The 16,445-nt window shown below is 35.7% G+C and overlaps 2 protein-coding genes across 2 annotated transcripts; one reads left to right on the top strand and one right to left on the bottom strand.

The window, feature by feature from the left end:
• Positions 1–245: 245 nt before the first annotated feature.
• LOC105798729 (subtilisin-like protease SBT1.3) lies at positions 246–3,063 on the top strand. The gene has a single exon (XM_012628920.2). It carries the CDS (start codon positions 557–559, stop codon positions 2,891–2,893), a length of 2,337 nt encoding a protein of 778 aa, XP_012484374.1. The 5' UTR covers positions 246–556; the 3' UTR covers positions 2,894–3,063.
• Positions 3,064–11,982: 8,919 nt separating this feature from the next.
• LOC128032569 (uncharacterized) lies at positions 11,983–13,296 on the bottom strand. The gene has a single exon (XM_052621183.1). It carries the CDS (start codon positions 13,294–13,296, stop codon positions 11,983–11,985), a length of 1,314 nt encoding a protein of 437 aa, XP_052477143.1.
• Between the last annotated feature and the right edge of the window lie 3,149 nt (positions 13,297–16,445).

The following is a 16,445-nucleotide window of genomic DNA, read 5'->3' as shown; positions in this document are numbered from 1 at the left end:
CCCATTTTTCTTTCTTACTCTGACAACGCCACAGTTGCTTTACATGCATCATGTGATCGTGGGGGACCCGAAACTTGGCATACGGAAAGCACCAACGGCACAGCATTAAAAGAAATTGTGTATAATGTTAAAAGACCATTAACTCGGTCTCATCCAACCACGCTTAAAAGTCTTCATGCCTTTTCTCACCTCTGATTTCATCTAATGAAAAGCGGACAAGTTGAAGGATCACTCGTTGCTTGTGTGAGCTTTCATTAATTATTATTATGTTTTAGGTAACCATAGGAAGAAGCCATTAACAACGGCATGAAAAACAGCTAGTTTCTCTGCAAACAAGATAAACTTTTAAACTTTTTACCACTCCACCCCCCCCCCCCCAACCAGTTAAGTTTCTTAACTCCACCTACCAAGCATTCAAGAAGCACCAACCAACTTAATTACCAGCTTAACAAGACAGTACAGGTTTCTGGGATATTTGTAGTCTCTCAAGGACATCACCACCTCCACTCACCTTCCCATTTTTCTCTAGCACCCCCTAAAAAGCTTGTGCTTGGATATGGCTGAAAACCCAGTAAAATGGCTGTTTCTCATTCTAGCAAGCTGCCTGTGTTTCGCTTTCGTCCTCTCGGAAAGCAACTTATTGATAAAGAAGACCTACATCGTCCAAATGCACAAGTCTGCAATGCCAGCATCATTCTCAAGTCCTCTGGAATGGTACTCATCGAAATTAAAGTCGGTAATGTCCGATACCCAGAGTGAAGGTGAAGGAGATGGTGAAAATAGGATCATCTATAGCTACCAAAATGCTTTTCATGGTGTTGCCGCTCAGTTAACTGAAGAAGAAGCTGAGAGGCTAAAACAAGAAGATGGTGTAGTTGCTATACTTCCAGAGACCAAGTATGAATTACACACCACAAGGAGTCCTATGTTCCTTGGATTAGAACCAGAAGAAAGTACTAGCATCTGGTCTCAAAAACTTGCAGATCATGATGTCATAGTTGGGGTACTTGACACTGGAATTTGGCCGGAAAGTGCTAGCTTTAATGATACAGGGATGACACCGGTTCCTGCTCACTGGAAAGGAACATGTGAAACTGGACGAGGCTTTCAAAAGCATCACTGCAACAGGAAAATTGTGGGTGCAAGAGTGTTCTACCGGGGATATGAAGCTGCCACTGGGAAAATCAATGAGAAAAACGAATATAAATCACCTCGAGATCAAGATGGACATGGTACTCACACAGCAGCCACTGTTGCTGGCTCTCCGGTACGAGGTGCAAATCTTCTTGGTTATGCCTATGGAACAGCTAGAGGAATGGCTCCTGGTGCAAGAATTGCAGCTTACAAGGTTTGCTGGACTGGTGGGTGCTTCAGCTCGGATATTCTGTCGGCGGTTGATAGAGCGGTGGGTGATGGAGTGAATGTGTTGTCGATATCTTTGGGTGGTGGAGCTTCATCTTACTCTCACGACAGTTTGGCGATAGCAACTTTTGGAGCAATGGAGATGGGTGTTTTTGTCTCTTGCTCAGCTGGCAATGGAGGACCAGATCCTGTCAGCCTCACTAATGTATCACCATGGATCACTACAGTCGGTGCTAGCACCATGGATAGAGATTTTCCAGGTAGTGTTAAGCTAGGGAGTGGGAGAACCATATCTGGAGTTTCACTCTACAAAGGGCGGAGGTTACTGCAGGCAAACAAGCAATACCCTCTTGTTTATATGGGTAGTAACTCAAGCAGCCCTAATCCAAGTTCATTATGCTTAGAGGGAACTTTGGATCCACATGTTGTTTCTGGGAAAATCGTGATATGTGATCGAGGAATAAATCCTAGAGTGCAAAAGGGTCAAGTAGTGAAAGATGCTGGAGGAGTAGGGATGATTTTGACAAACACTGCAGCAAATGGGGAGGAGCTTGTTGCAGATTGTCACCTACTTCCAGCAGTTGCAGTGGGAGAGATGGAAGGGAAAGCAATCAAACATTATGCTTTAACAAATGGGAAACCAACCGCAACTCTAGCCTTTTTAGGTACCAGATTGGGTGTTAGGCCATCACCAGTGGTGGCAGCATTTTCATCTAGAGGACCAAATTTCCTCACACTTGAGATTCTCAAACCTGATGTGGTTGCACCAGGGGTGAACATCCTTGCAGCCTGGACTGGAGAATTGGGTCCATCAAGTCTTCCAACAGATCATAGGAGAGTGAGATTCAACATATTATCAGGGACTTCAATGTCATGCCCTCATGTTAGTGGAATTGCTGCCTTGATCAAGGCCAGACACCCAGATTGGAGTCCTGCAGCAGTTAAATCTGCTCTAATGACAACCGCTTATGTTCATGATAACATCCATAATCCACTCCAAGACTCTTCCACTGCAGCAGCTTCCACTCCCTATGATCATGGAGCTGGTCATATCAACCCTTTGAAAGCTCTAGACCCAGGTTTGATCTATGACATTTCAGCCCAGGATTACTTTGAATTCCTCTGCACACAGAAATTGACTGCAATGCAGCTAAAAGCTTTTAGCAAGCATTCCAACATGTCTTGCCATCACAATACCCTTGCCACTCCAGGAGATTTGAACTACCCAGCAATCTCAGTTGTCTTCCCAGAAGATACAGCCATTTCAACTTTGACTCTCCATAGAACAGTCACAAATGTTGGTCCTCCTGCTTCACATTACCATGTTGTAGTTTCACCATTTAAAGGCGTCACCATTAAAGTTGAGCCCAAAACTCTAAATTTCACTAGAAGAAACCAGAAACTGTCTTACAAGATCAGTTTCACAAGAAAATCCCCACAAACAATGCCTGAGTTTGGAGGGCTGGCGTGGAAGGACGGAGTGCACAAAGTAAGAAGCCCCATTGCTATCACATGGTTACCACCATTTTAAACTAGATTTTCAGTCACCTATGATTCCAAATAAACACTATGTTTTTATATAAGGTCAAGGGGATCTTTAATTTTATCTGCATTTCTTTCTGGTTTTTACAACAATTTTGTAGCCTTCACATGATATAGAGCAATTAAAAACCAATTGCCGTATGTTATTAACCATTTCAACCATTTCGGAAGTACCAAGCCAGCGTAAATAAACAGAGAAAAGTATCTACTTTTATAGATGTGGCTAAGCATTTATATACTATGAGACAGTAAGTGTAATTGCTTTTCATCTGTTCGTAGCATCACAATGCACAACCAATGACTTAGCACTGATGATTCGGTATCGATATGCATCAGTTATCAGTTGTCACTTTAATTTATATAGAGAGAGACAGAGTTCCACTTTTATAAATACGAAAGTTCGATTTAAATAAACTTACTCGATCGGTTGTCACTTTAATTTCTCAAACCAAACAAGCAAACATTAATGTAACCCTAAGTTTAAACCGAATACATATTGGTAGCCCAATAATATGTAGCCCAATTCAATTAATTTAAACCCAAACAAAACTAAAAGTCCAGCCCATTGAACAAATCCAATTGTATCTATATATACATACGTACCCAAGCACAAACAAAGCAGGCAATGGTATTCTATATTTCAGGGCGCATTCGTGGGTAATTGGTGGCATAGTTCACCCAAGTGATATAAGTGTAATAGTCAATAATACATATATAACTAAAAAGTGATTTTTTTTCTTACAAGCCTATGATGTAATTGTGTTGTTAAAGGAGGCTATGTTCATTGATAAACGAAGATGAATGTTTATGAAATGTTAATGAAATAGCTCAATAAGCACTTAAAAGTGATTCTTTATATATATATATATATATATATATATATATATATATACACAAATGCATAAACTATTATTTATTGCTCAAGTGATTAAATATTAAAGTGCCCTAATAAACTTGGTGAAATAGTTAGGATACAATTGTCAAGTCATAAAGATTAGTATGCACGTTAGTATTGAAGATGACATTTAGTGTTAAGGCAAGGATATATACCTTATGGCATAGCACATAAGTGTATTTTGGATCCTTTTTCCGGGGTGTTTGGATGGTTTTGCCTTTAGAGCAATATATGTTAGGGTGTTTAGTTGAAATTCTGAGTATCCAAGTGTATTTTGCTAAGATTTATTAAAGGTGAAATGTTTTAAATTTTGACAAATAAAAATCATTAATAAACATCTCTTGTTAAAATTGAAACAAAAGTGACATGGTAAGTGTTTATGAGTATGATAATTGAACTTACAATTATAATAAGTGTTGAAATGGACACGGATAAATTGACATGACTTGAAAATGAATAATTAAATAAGAGTGGACTTAAGTGTAAACATCAAATTCATTAATATTTTGAATTAGTGAAATAAAAATTTTAACGTTAAATAGCTATATTTCAAACAAGTAAAATGAACATAAGTGTTATATTCATAAGTTTGGAAATAAAGGAAGCCATGTAATGGCTAGTGGAAAATGAGCATGGTACAATGAGCTAAAAAATTGGTAACTTGTTAGTGGCTTAGTCAAAGCAAAGCTTTTAATTTGTAAAAAGACTTGACACTAACGGTAAGAATGATAAAGTTGGATCTCCTAGCGTACTTACTAAGCTCTTTGAGCTTAATGCATTAGTGGTTTAAATGTGTAGGTGAAAAACCTTCCTAAAAAAGTAGAGATCGTGTTTTAGAAGGATCACATCATCGTGTGAGATTAGAAAGGCATAATGAGTTTCCTTTGTATTAGAAGGTTTTGTAATGGAATGTACATAGGCTATGTTGGAAAAATCAGTTTAGAATGTAGTGTCAATAGGCACAGTGAAAGTTTAAAATTTTTTTTTTTTTGAAATCGAACTGTTGTGTTAATTATAAAAGTAAGCTTAATTGAAAATTACTTGTGCTTTGTACGAGACGGTCTAAAGTCTATCTCGACTTTCTATCGAATAACCTTCTCCACTATTCTCGAACCATGAATTACCACGAGCGTAGGCTCGAGTAATCCGAACTAAATCAGAAAATCAAAACTTTTATTTAACTTTTAGTAGGAAAGTTAATTCTCTTTACTTGAAAACTATGTGTTTTTCCCAGAAAATATAATTTATTCTGTAAAATAAATTTCCATTATTTTTGACAGAATAATGTCGTATGAGAAGTGTTGTAAATTGCTCAACACATAGTTCCTATATATAGAGAATCAATACAAGAGTTTTGCGCGAATAAGGTCTAATTATATAATAATATTTTAATAAAAGAATACAATACTCTAGTAGAACTAAAGTACTAGGGGCAACGACACCCCTAGTAATACTCTAGGGTTTTGTCGCCCCTTACATGTAATAAGCTTAAGTTGAGCCTTTCATGTATTAGGTCAAACATTATTTTTTTAATAAATTAATTTAAGTAATTAAATCACCTAAATTAATTTCTCAATTAAATTATTTTCTCAACCCAATTCTAATTTTGTTAAAGTTATTGCAACTTTAATGTAATAGAATCTTTGATGAATATATATTTAATTGTCTTATTCAACAAATCCACAATGACGAATTAATTTAATTCCTTCTTCGAACTTCAATTATTTAATTACAATTAATTAAATAATAATTCAAAAAACTTAAATTAATTTAAAAGTCATCTTTTGTACTTAGCGAGAAAACGCATTCACTATGGATAGTGATACATGCGATCTATTTCTCTTACTTCATCATTTTCATTCATCTCATATTTGTTGGTTCTACATGCAATTCGTTTCTTGCTATCTTAAGCTAGCAGGGGGATCGATTTGACATATATAATTAAGACTTAAATAATTTGTAATTAAATTTCATCTTTTCACCCATTAATTAGAACATTATTTAGTCATGAAAGCATTTCACTAAAGTATCATGATTGAGCACTCCTTTATTAAATACCATTATGAAAGCTACTCAATAAATCCTCGTCCAATGACTTTGTCATAAGTGTGTTACCCTCATAGGATCCTATTTTATCTCATGGTAACTATTACCTCTTCCATCATGAAAAGTCAATTACTATCAATAATAAGTAAATCATTTATCATAAAGACAAATGAGCCATGGTCATGTTTACTTTTCATCTATCATGTAAATTTACTCTTTATTGGGTTATGAATTCTATTGTTGTGAAATGATGCTACATACTACAAAAGTCATATACCAAGGTACTAGCTTTCAGTTCCTTATCTATTTGAACATGAGCTTGCATTTACATCAAAGTATATGAGTTACGCATATATAGCCCATCGTCCACTTAGGATGAAGGTATGTCACACTATGAATGTCACAAGTGAATAAATCCATGAATGAATTTAGGACCTATTCTACTTGGGTCCTGTCTGATGTACTGTCAGTCACATCTATGTCTCTATCTTCTTGAAGTCATCCGCACTAACAATCAGACAAGGTATCAACCCAATTTGCACTTGGTAGATGACATATTAGTCTTTCAATCGATTTTCTCATTGCCAATTAGGCTAAGAACATGTTTAGATTATCTATATAAGTTTTCTTTTTGTATTATGATCTGACCACGTAATATCGCTTATTATTAGTTAAATACTAGATAATAAGTGGGTCAATATATGCTTTCATGTTGCTTTGCGTGCAAAAATCATTGAGGAAAATATATGAAGATATTAATGGAATTGATGAATATTTTATTAAACCAATTTGTTTGAAAAATACAAGTACATGTAGACAAAAATACTACACTAATGGCACTAGATCTCAACAAGTTAAGTGTGTTTGATCTTAACTTTTAAATTTAGTGTTATTTCATAATGTTTACGAAACTTCCAATTGGCTCTAATTAAGTGTCGAAACCATTTTTTTGTAAGAAAGGGTCGACTTTTATTTTTGAAAACGAAAATGAAAATGGGAGTCGCCACAAATCTTTTTTGATGAGGTATGATCGGGTCACCTCGTAAAACGATTTTTTAATAAACGGTTTGGATTTATTAAAACAATGCTTTTGGTCTGCAAAATTCTGAAAAACAGGTTCGGGAGTCGGTTACGTACGAGGAAGGATTAGCACCCTCGGAACACCCAAAATTGGTACCTAGTTGATTAATTAGTGCCTTAATGTTGAGAATTGTAAACTTTGAAGAGATTTAAAATATGATACTTTGTTAAAATATTGAAAATTTTTGAGAAAATGGGCATATTTCACATTAATCGAGAAAAAGAATTATGTCCCGTAAGTTAGGAAACAATGTCTCAAATTCTCAATACAAGAATAAATGTCGAAATAATTACTTATTTGAAAGATGTTCAGTTATCTCGGTTTTATAAAAGACCATACTTCGTAAGTTAAAATACGATCTTTTACTAATTCTCAAGATTATTAAAACTTATGTTTTAAAAAAGATTCGTATGTTTGAATTTGTCGAGAAAAATCGAAACCCCGTAAGTTAGAGTATGACCTTTTCGGATCAAAATACGAACTTTTACTTATTTTAAAGTCCTAATTTATGTAACAAGTAAAATTAATGTAACAAAAATTGGTAGAAATAAAACATGGGGTTAATATGCAAAACAGACTAATAACAAATGTGTTAATTAAATAAGAATAGTACGAGCAAAGATAAGATAAATAAAAAGGCAAGCTATTTATAAAAAGAGTAAATAAACGAATAAAAATTAATAAAGAGTTTAAATAAAATTGAAAATAAGCAAATGAATAAAAGAATGAAGATTTTAAATAAAATAAATTAAAAGTGATGACAATAATAATAACAATGATAATCCAAATTTGAAAGTATAAAAAGATAGAAATAAATAAGTAAATAATAAAATGACACAATGGAATAACAATATTTAAAATATTTAGATAAATAAATAAAATAAATATAATAATGCAAAACTAATTAATAATACTATTGTAATAATAAGTAAATAAATAAAAGAAGAAAGAAAAAAAATAATGACAATTAATTAATTAATTGATTAATTTAATAACAATAACATAGCAAAAATGGCAAAAAGGACCAATTTGAACTTTAAAACAAAATTCGGGAGCAAATCGGAAATAAATAAAAGGAAAAGGACCAAGTTGAATGCGCGAATAACAAGGAGAGACCAAATGGGGAATAATCCCCACCCTCTAAAACGCGCAGTTTCAGATTGGACCAATTTGTAAATCGAAATAAATTATAGGGCGCAATTAAAAAATGAAAGAAACTTGATTGCAAACCATAAAAAGAGCAGAAGGGAAAAAAGCGCAAATAGCCCATTAATAAAAAACATGTGGATCCTCCTAGGCGGGTCGGGTCACACGCCGGTTATCGTGAAAACGACATCGTTTAGCATCTGGGGGTAATCCAAAATGGCGCCGTTTTGATAGGTTATATAAACCCCATTTTTTACCAAAAATTTTATTTAACCACTCATTTTAAAAAAAAACTTTAAAAACCTTTCAAGCTCTCTCCCTTCTTTCCAGAATCCGACCATGGCTCCGGCCGTTGGCTACCGTGGCGTCCGTCAGTTGCTAACGACGGTGCTGCCATCCACGTGGCCAAAGAGCCCCAAAAAACCCGTTTGAAGCCCGTCACACATGGAGCAAGGATTCGAGGCCAAAACCCCCCAAAACCCGGCCAAACTTGGCGGCGCAACAAAGAAACGTTTTGTTTTTTCTCTTTTTCTAGCGTGGCATTCGGCGGCGAGTAGATCAACTGACTTAGGTGAGTTATCTTTCCTTTCTGTGTTTTCGTATGTAAAAAATAAAAAAAATACAAGAACTTAAGAGTAAAAAAACAAATAAACGAAAATCACCTTAAATTTTTAATTTGTTTCTTTTTGGATTTTTTTTATGTTCGAAATCAACTCTTTTGTATTGATTTTCTGTAAAATATTACACTGTTATGTTTGGCTTTTATAGCCATATTACATTGTTCTTGTGCTACTGTTTCTTACTTTTTCTTACTTTTTCTTTCTCTCTTTTCATAGTATTTTTTTTTATCTTTTCTTGCAGGTGGTGGAGTCAACGGCGATAGAGGGGCAGATCCCTTTGCTATTTTGGTGAAACAGCAACAGAGAGGGTTAGGCCTCAGGACGAGGTGCGGGCAGTGTGCCCGAGAAGGAGTGCCACACATGAGAGCTAGGGTTTCTGAGAATGGGTTTAGGTTGTGGGCCAACGGGCTGCTTAGGGTTTTTGTATTTTGTGCTATTTGGGCCTCTCTGTAAATGGACTTTTTTATTATTTTTATTTGGTTGTATTTTATTTAGTTTTGGGCCTAGGCAAAAATGGGTCATTATAGCTGCCCCTCTTTACTCATTGTCGTGTAACGAGAATGGAGCAAAGACTTTTAAGAAGAACCAGTTTTTCCCCATGTTGTCGAATCTTGACTTTCTTGGTGCTCTTCTTCTTCAAATAGCTTTGTCCTAACCCACTGCAACTTCTGGGAGATAAGGCTGGTGGCTTCAATGTGCTCCACTGCAACTTCAGAAAGATAAGATCCGCCATAATTTGTAGCTTTAATCTGTTCCACTGCAACATCAGGGAAATAAGATTCGCTGTCTTCAGCTGCTCCGCTGCAACTTCAGGAGGATAAGGCTAGTATCTTTGACTTGCCCCACTGTAACTTTATGGAGATAAGGTTTGGATATGATCTGCTCTACTGCAACTTCAGAGAGATAAGATCTGTAATTTATAGCTTCAATCTGTTCCACTACAACTTCAGGGAAATAAGAGTCACTATCGTCAGTCTGCTCCACTGAAACTTCAGGGAGATAAGGCTGGTGGCTTCAATCTGCTCCACTGCAACTTCAGAAAGATAAGATCCGCCATAACTTGTAGCTTTAATCTGTTCCACTGCAACGCTAGGGAAATAAGATTCGCTGTCTTGAGTTTGCTCCGCTGCAACTTCAGGGAGATAAGGCTAGTGGCTTCAATCTGCTCCACTGCAACTTCAGGAAGATAAGATTTGCCATAACTTGTAGCTTTAATTTGTTCCACTGCAACGCCAAGGAAATAAGATTCGTTGTCTTCAGTCTGCTCTGCTGCAACTTTAGGGAGATAAGGCTGGTGGCTTCAATCTGCTCTATTGCAACTTCAAGAAGATAAGATTCGCCATAATGACTTCAATTCATCCCACTATAACTTTAGGGATATAAGATTTGTGGTTTCACTGATCTGTTCTCTGGAGAACATGACCTGTACAATCCATTTCATGGACCTATTTATGCCTAGTGATTAGGATGTCATGATTAGAATGAATCAAATGCTCCTAACTAGATATGTATGAATGATATTTACATGAATGCATAATGTTATTTTTTGAGAATGATCCCTCTTTAATGCTTAGGTTGTCATTGCTCGTTGTTCATCAATTTTCTATCGTTGATGTGTTACCATGTCTTCTTGTTCAGCTGGTATCTTTAACAGAAAATCCAAAGAAATAGTCACAATTTAGACTATTCTTTCTCAAATGTTTCCAACCCTTAAGTTTGGTTAGTTCTAAACAATAGTCCAGTTTTAGGTCCTCGTACTATTTAGAAGTTTTCAGAGTAATATACAGAACTCCTTTTGCTTGAATATTATCAGTCCATTAATCGTTATTTCAATGAAAAATGATTAAAAAATTATCACAATGGACAAGATGAAATTTTATTGAGAACAAAGCTCAAAATGAATAAATTAATCAAGATAGCAAATTTTGCTAAGATACGAAATGAATAAGATGAAAATAGGTGCCCTAGATATCGTAGCATGAGCTTCTCCGCACAAACTTCTTGAGGACCCTTTTGAACTTGATATGTGTTTCGAAGATTCAGAATGCTTTGTTGATGCCCCAAGATGTAGCATCTCTCCTTCTTGCTAATTCAGGCATAGTAAGGCTATCGCATGCCCCACCTTCGATAAAAATTTGAATTGCCCTTTTCTTGGGTTTTCAATTCAAAACCCCTTTGGTTTCAAGGTGCCCTTTTCGGGTTTTCACCTTGGCCTCTCCTTTTTCTTTTTCTTTTCTATTTTTTTTGAAATATTTTTGATTGAATTTGAACTTATGGGATTAGGCAGGTCCTTGTTATCCCTCACGATAAAAATCAACACTTTTTCAGATAAGGCCTTCCACATAAGGTCCCAGTTTGGCATTCATTTTCTTTTGAAGTCCTTTTATATGGGAAAGGCGTTACCCCAGTAGAGTGTTTTTTTTGTTTTTTGTTTTTTACCTCCACTACATCGTTCATTTTGGGGCGATATGGTGTTAATCTTGAACAGACTGCAAACTTCTGATATCATGCTGTTGTTCAAATTTGGTGCATTATTCGATATGATCTTTTCTGGTATTCCATACAAATATATGATTTTTTTTTCAAGAATTTACTGACTGTCGACTTTGTGACATTGGCATAAGAAGCAGCTTCCTGCCACTTAGTGAAGTAATCGACACCACAAATATGAATCGATAACCACCAGAAGCTTTTGGCAAGTTCGACCTAATGACGTCCATGCCCCACATAGAGAAAAGCCATAGATTTAATTCTTTGTAAGGTGGAATCTGTTTCTCATCTTGTTCTACCATCCTTAACAAATCAAGAGATAAGCTACAGTCTCGGTCATCTTCAAAGTCTTGTGGTTCCTCTAGACACATATCTTACTCAAAAGGAGGTTCTGAGTCAATAGTAGTGTCATTTGTATCATTGATATCTAGAGACCTGTTATAGGATGAAGGAAGATCCAACGAACAAAAGAATCTAAGAATAATTATCTGTATAGTATGATTATGAATGAAATGGAAACAATAAAAGAATATTTGCTCAAAGTGAGAAACAAAGATGCATTTTATTGAAATAAAGATGTTGGATATAAGCCTATCTCACAAAATGATTCTTATTGCTCCTAGGCTTAGACAATAAGCGTGTTTTGGACATTACTCCGAAATAGATCTAAAAAATTTAGGGATCTCTTCCACAGTCCCATTGTTTAAAACACTCCCAGGTGTGTAAGGGCGAATGCCCAATAAATACTCTTCCCTGGCTCCCTCTTCGAATACGGCGTTAACGTTCAAATTCCCCAATATTCATTCTGGGTCTTTGAATTCTTCAAGGAATTCCAACTTTTTATTATCCGTTAGGCTCTGCACCAATGCTATGAATTCAGCGCACTCTTGGATTTCATGACCTTTTTCAGCGTAGAACTCACAGTAGCGCCTCATCCCTTTTGGTCTTTTCTCTGAATTCTGAATGATTAGTCCCATGCCTATCATTTGTTTCAAAACCCATTCCAGTGGGGTTTTTACTTTTGCAACATTGGTTTTGGATCTCTTTCCTCCCTTCTCAATTATTGTGTTTACCCTTGAGTCTAAATGACTAGGTAACGGATTTCTTACCAAATTAGGTCCTGATGGATCGTCAAACTTCATGATGCCCATCTTGATGAACCTTTCAACTAAATTTTTAAATGTAGTGCAGTTTTCAATTGAGTGTCCTGTTATTCCTGCGTGGTATTCACATTGGGCATTCGCATCATACCATTTCGGGAACGGAGGTTGCACGGGTTCTGAGTAGAACGGAGATACCACATGCACATCAAACAGATTCTGATACAGCTCTCTATATGTCATCAGGATGGGTGTGAACTGGAGTCTTTCTGTGTTTGGCCTCGAGTTGGATTCTTGCCTTGAGGTGCCTTGATAGCTAGTAGTCACGACCCTCGGCTGGCCTAAAGTGACTGATTTGGAATACACTTTATTATACATGCTCAGGTTATTCATTTCATTTTCATTGTTCTTTGGTGTTGATCTTTTGACGCTTTCCCCCACATCTATTTTCCCACTTCTTACCTCGTTTTCAATCATCTCGCTGAACATTACCATATCTGAGAAGCTCATGGTAGCGCTTCCCAACATATGGTTAATGAATGAGGCTTTCAAAGTGTTGATGAAAAGAATCCTGGTTTCTTTCTCCAAAAGAGGTGGCTGGACTTGTATTGCTACCTCTCTCCATCTTTGGGCATATTGTATGAAGCTCTCACTTTGCTTCTTTTCCATATTCTGCAGTGTGATTCTGTCGGGTGCCATGTCTGTCACGTGGCCATATTGCTTCATGAAAATCTGTGCCAAGTCCTCCCATGAGTGAATTTTGGCACGACTCAGTTGGTTGTACCTTTTGGCAGCTGACCCAATTAGACTATTTTGGAAGCAATGAATTAACAGTTGATTGTTATTAACGTATCTTGTCATTCTTCGGCAGAACATCGTGATGTGGGCTTTAAGACAACTAGTCCCATTATACTTTTCAAATTCTGGAGTCTTGAATTTCAGCTGGAGTATTAGATCTGGAACCAAACTCATATCCTTAACGTCAACCCCGTAATGGTAATCAACATTCTCCATTGCTTTGAGTTTTTCTTCCAACCATCTGTACCGATTTTTGAGTTACTTTTGCAGTTCCACTTTTGCTTTTTCTATTTTTGCCATTTTGTCTAAATCAGGAACTACAAGATTGATTGGATTGTCCCCCGGATTGGAACCTGAGCCTGTTGGGTAATTCATTGGTGCCAAGGTACCAGCCTGATATTGCTGGGGTCTGATAGTAACGGGTGCCCCTGGATGCTTATTGGGGTAAAACCTAGGGGATAGGCAGTGTCTTCATTATCATCCCCAGAGTTGACCACTTGGCTTTTCCCTTTTTCAAACCCTCCAGCCAGTAACTGCATTAATTAGCTCATCATATTTATTTGGGATTTCAGCATTTGTTCCCTCATGTCTTGTTGAAATTTGGCTAATTGCTCTTGCAGCTGCTCTTGCAACTGATCTTGCATATCCTTCTGCATTTGTTCTAATCTTTCTAATCTTTGATCCATTACACTGGTTTTGCGGCGGGTACCGTAGCTATGTTCAGTTGGTTGACTCTTGTTGGTTTCTAGATTAACTGAAATAATCTTGTTTAATTAGGGTCTTTTTGTGGAATTTAATGCACATTATGCAATGACATATAATGCAGATGAATGGAATGAATGCAAAAAAGAGGCATTGATTTTGATTCAATTCTATTAGAACAACTTTACTAGAAAACAAATCTCTTTATATAAAACGGATATTTACATATATGGCCTTGCCCTAATACTCAAAGTGAAGACATCGATCCTTCTCCTCATATCCAAATGTTAAGATTGAATCTCGCGAACTCTCCAAAAGGGTGCCTCTTCTACCTCCTTTTTACTTGATCCGAGCCACGACCTATTGTTCACTCATTCTCGTGATGCTCATTAGCTTCTTTAAGAAAGTTCGACGGCTCTCGAGTAATCTTTGTCATCTTGAATCATCGGGCAATGAATCAAAGTCGTGTACTCATTCATCAGACTATCACCCTTACCTCGCTATGTTTTCTCGGACCATATTCGGAGCATTGTCTTCCACTTTATTAAGAAATTCATTTTCCAATGCAAGCTCTCTTTTTAGCAACTGAACGTGAATCATCACCTCTTTTATTATGATGAAAATGCAATGCAATCATAACCAAAACAAAAGAAAAAAAATGTTAGTAAAAAAAAATAAAAAAGAGCACCTATTTGGATGACCACTAGGGGCTTGGCACGGTTCTACCTAGGGTAGGCTTTTAATGCTCACTATATGCGGTTCAGTTCTAAAGTAAGGGTACCTAAACTGACAGATTCCTAGATCCTCACCCATTATAGGCTTATACGGACCGAGTTCAGTTCAGGGGAATACATTTCCCTATGGCTGCACGGAGATGAAATTCTCACGAAGACATAGGTACGGATATATCCCGAAAGCGATCCACTATCCTGGATGGAGGTGAAGACCTCACAAAGGAAATAGTTTCTCACTCCCACTTAAAAGGATAAAGTCAACCAATTATGCGAAGCAATATGCAGAGACTAAAAGACTCGAACCAATAAAGCAAACACATCAAAATAATGCAAACCATAAAAATGAAATGAAAGGATCGTAAATTTGACTAGACTTTCAATTTTCGACAAAAAGACAGAAAATAATCCATTTGTGGCTTAACTCTCCTATTTTGTCCCCAGTGGAGTTGCCAAGCTCTCGAAACCATTTTTTTGTAAGAAGGGGTCGACTTTTATTTTTGAAAACGAAAATGAAAAAGGGAGTCACCACCAATCTTTTTTGATGAGGTGTGATCGGGTCACCTCGTAAAACGATTGTTTAATAAACAGTTTGGATTTATTAAAACAACGCTTTTGGTCTGTGAAATTTTGAAAAATGGGTGCGGGAGTCGGTCACGTACGAGGAAGGATTAGCCTCTCGTAACGCCCAAAATTGGTACCTAGTTGATTAATTAGTGTCTTAGTGTCGAGAATTGAAAACTTTGAAGATATGTAAAATATGATCCTTTGTTAAAATATTGAAAATTTTTTAGAAAATGGGCATATTTCACATTAATCGAGAAAAAGAAAATGTCATGTAAGTTAGAACAAAATGTCTCAAATTCTCGATACAAGAATAAATGCCGAAAAATTTACTTATTTGAAAGATGTTCAGTTATCTCGGTTTTATAAAAGACCATACTCCGTAAGTTAGAATACGATCTTTTACTAATTCTCAAGATAATTAAAACTTATGTTTTAAAAAAGATTCATATGTTCAAATTTGTCGAGAAAAATCGAAACCTCGTAAGTTAGAATATGACCTTTTCGGATCAAAATACAAAGTTTTACTTATTTTAAAGTCATAATTTATGTAACGAGTAAAATTAATGTAACACAAATTGGTAGAAATAAAACTCGGGTTAATATGCATAACAGACTAATAATAAATGTGTTAATATAAATAACAATAGTACGAGCAAAGATAAGATAAATAAAAGGCAAGCTATTTATAAAAAGAGTAAATAAACGAATAAAAAATAATAAAGAGTTCAAATAAAAATTGAAAATAAGCAAACGAAAAAAGAATGAAGATATTAAATAAAATAAATTAAAAGTGATGACAAAAATAATAACAATGATAATCCAAATTTGAAAGTATAAAAAGTTAGAAATAAATAAGTAAATAATAAAATGACACAATGGAATAACTATATTTAAAATATTTAGATAAATAAATAAATAAAATAAATATAATAATGCAAAACTAATTAATAATACTATTGTAATAATAAGTAAATAAATAAAAGAAGAAAGAAAAAAATGACAATTAATTAATTAATTGATTAATTTAATAACAATAACATAGCAAAAATGGCAAAAAGGACCAATTTGAACTTTAAAACAAAATTTGGGGGCAAATCAAAAATAAATAAAAGGAAAAGGACCAAGTTGAATGCGCGAATAACAAGGACAGACCAAATGGGCAATAATCCCCACCCTCCAAAACGCGTAGTTTCAGAGTGGAACAATTTGTAAATCGAAATAAATTATAGTGCGCAATTAAAAAATGAAAGAAACTTGATTGCAAACCATAAAAAGAGAGAAAGGGCTAAAAACGCAAATAGCCCATTAATAAAAAACACGTGGGTCCTCCTAGACAGGTCGGTTCACACGTAGGTTGTCGTCAAA

This window comes from Gossypium raimondii, chromosome 9 (genome assembly GCF_025698545.1).
Source record: "Gossypium raimondii isolate GPD5lz chromosome 9, ASM2569854v1, whole genome shotgun sequence".
Taxonomy (NCBI): domain Eukaryota; kingdom Viridiplantae; phylum Streptophyta; class Magnoliopsida; order Malvales; family Malvaceae; genus Gossypium; species Gossypium raimondii.
Note: the sequence above shows the minus strand (reverse complement) of the source record. Positions and strands in the feature narration are given on the sequence as shown.

Coding starts and splice junctions, on each gene's coding strand:
- LOC105798729 (XM_012628920.2), top strand. CDS start 557: ATGGCTGAAAACCCAGTAAAATGGCTGTTTCTCATTCTAGCAAGCTGC.
- LOC128032569 (XM_052621183.1), bottom strand. CDS start 13,296: ATGGAGAATGTTGATTACCATTACGGGGTTGACGTTAAGGATATGAGT.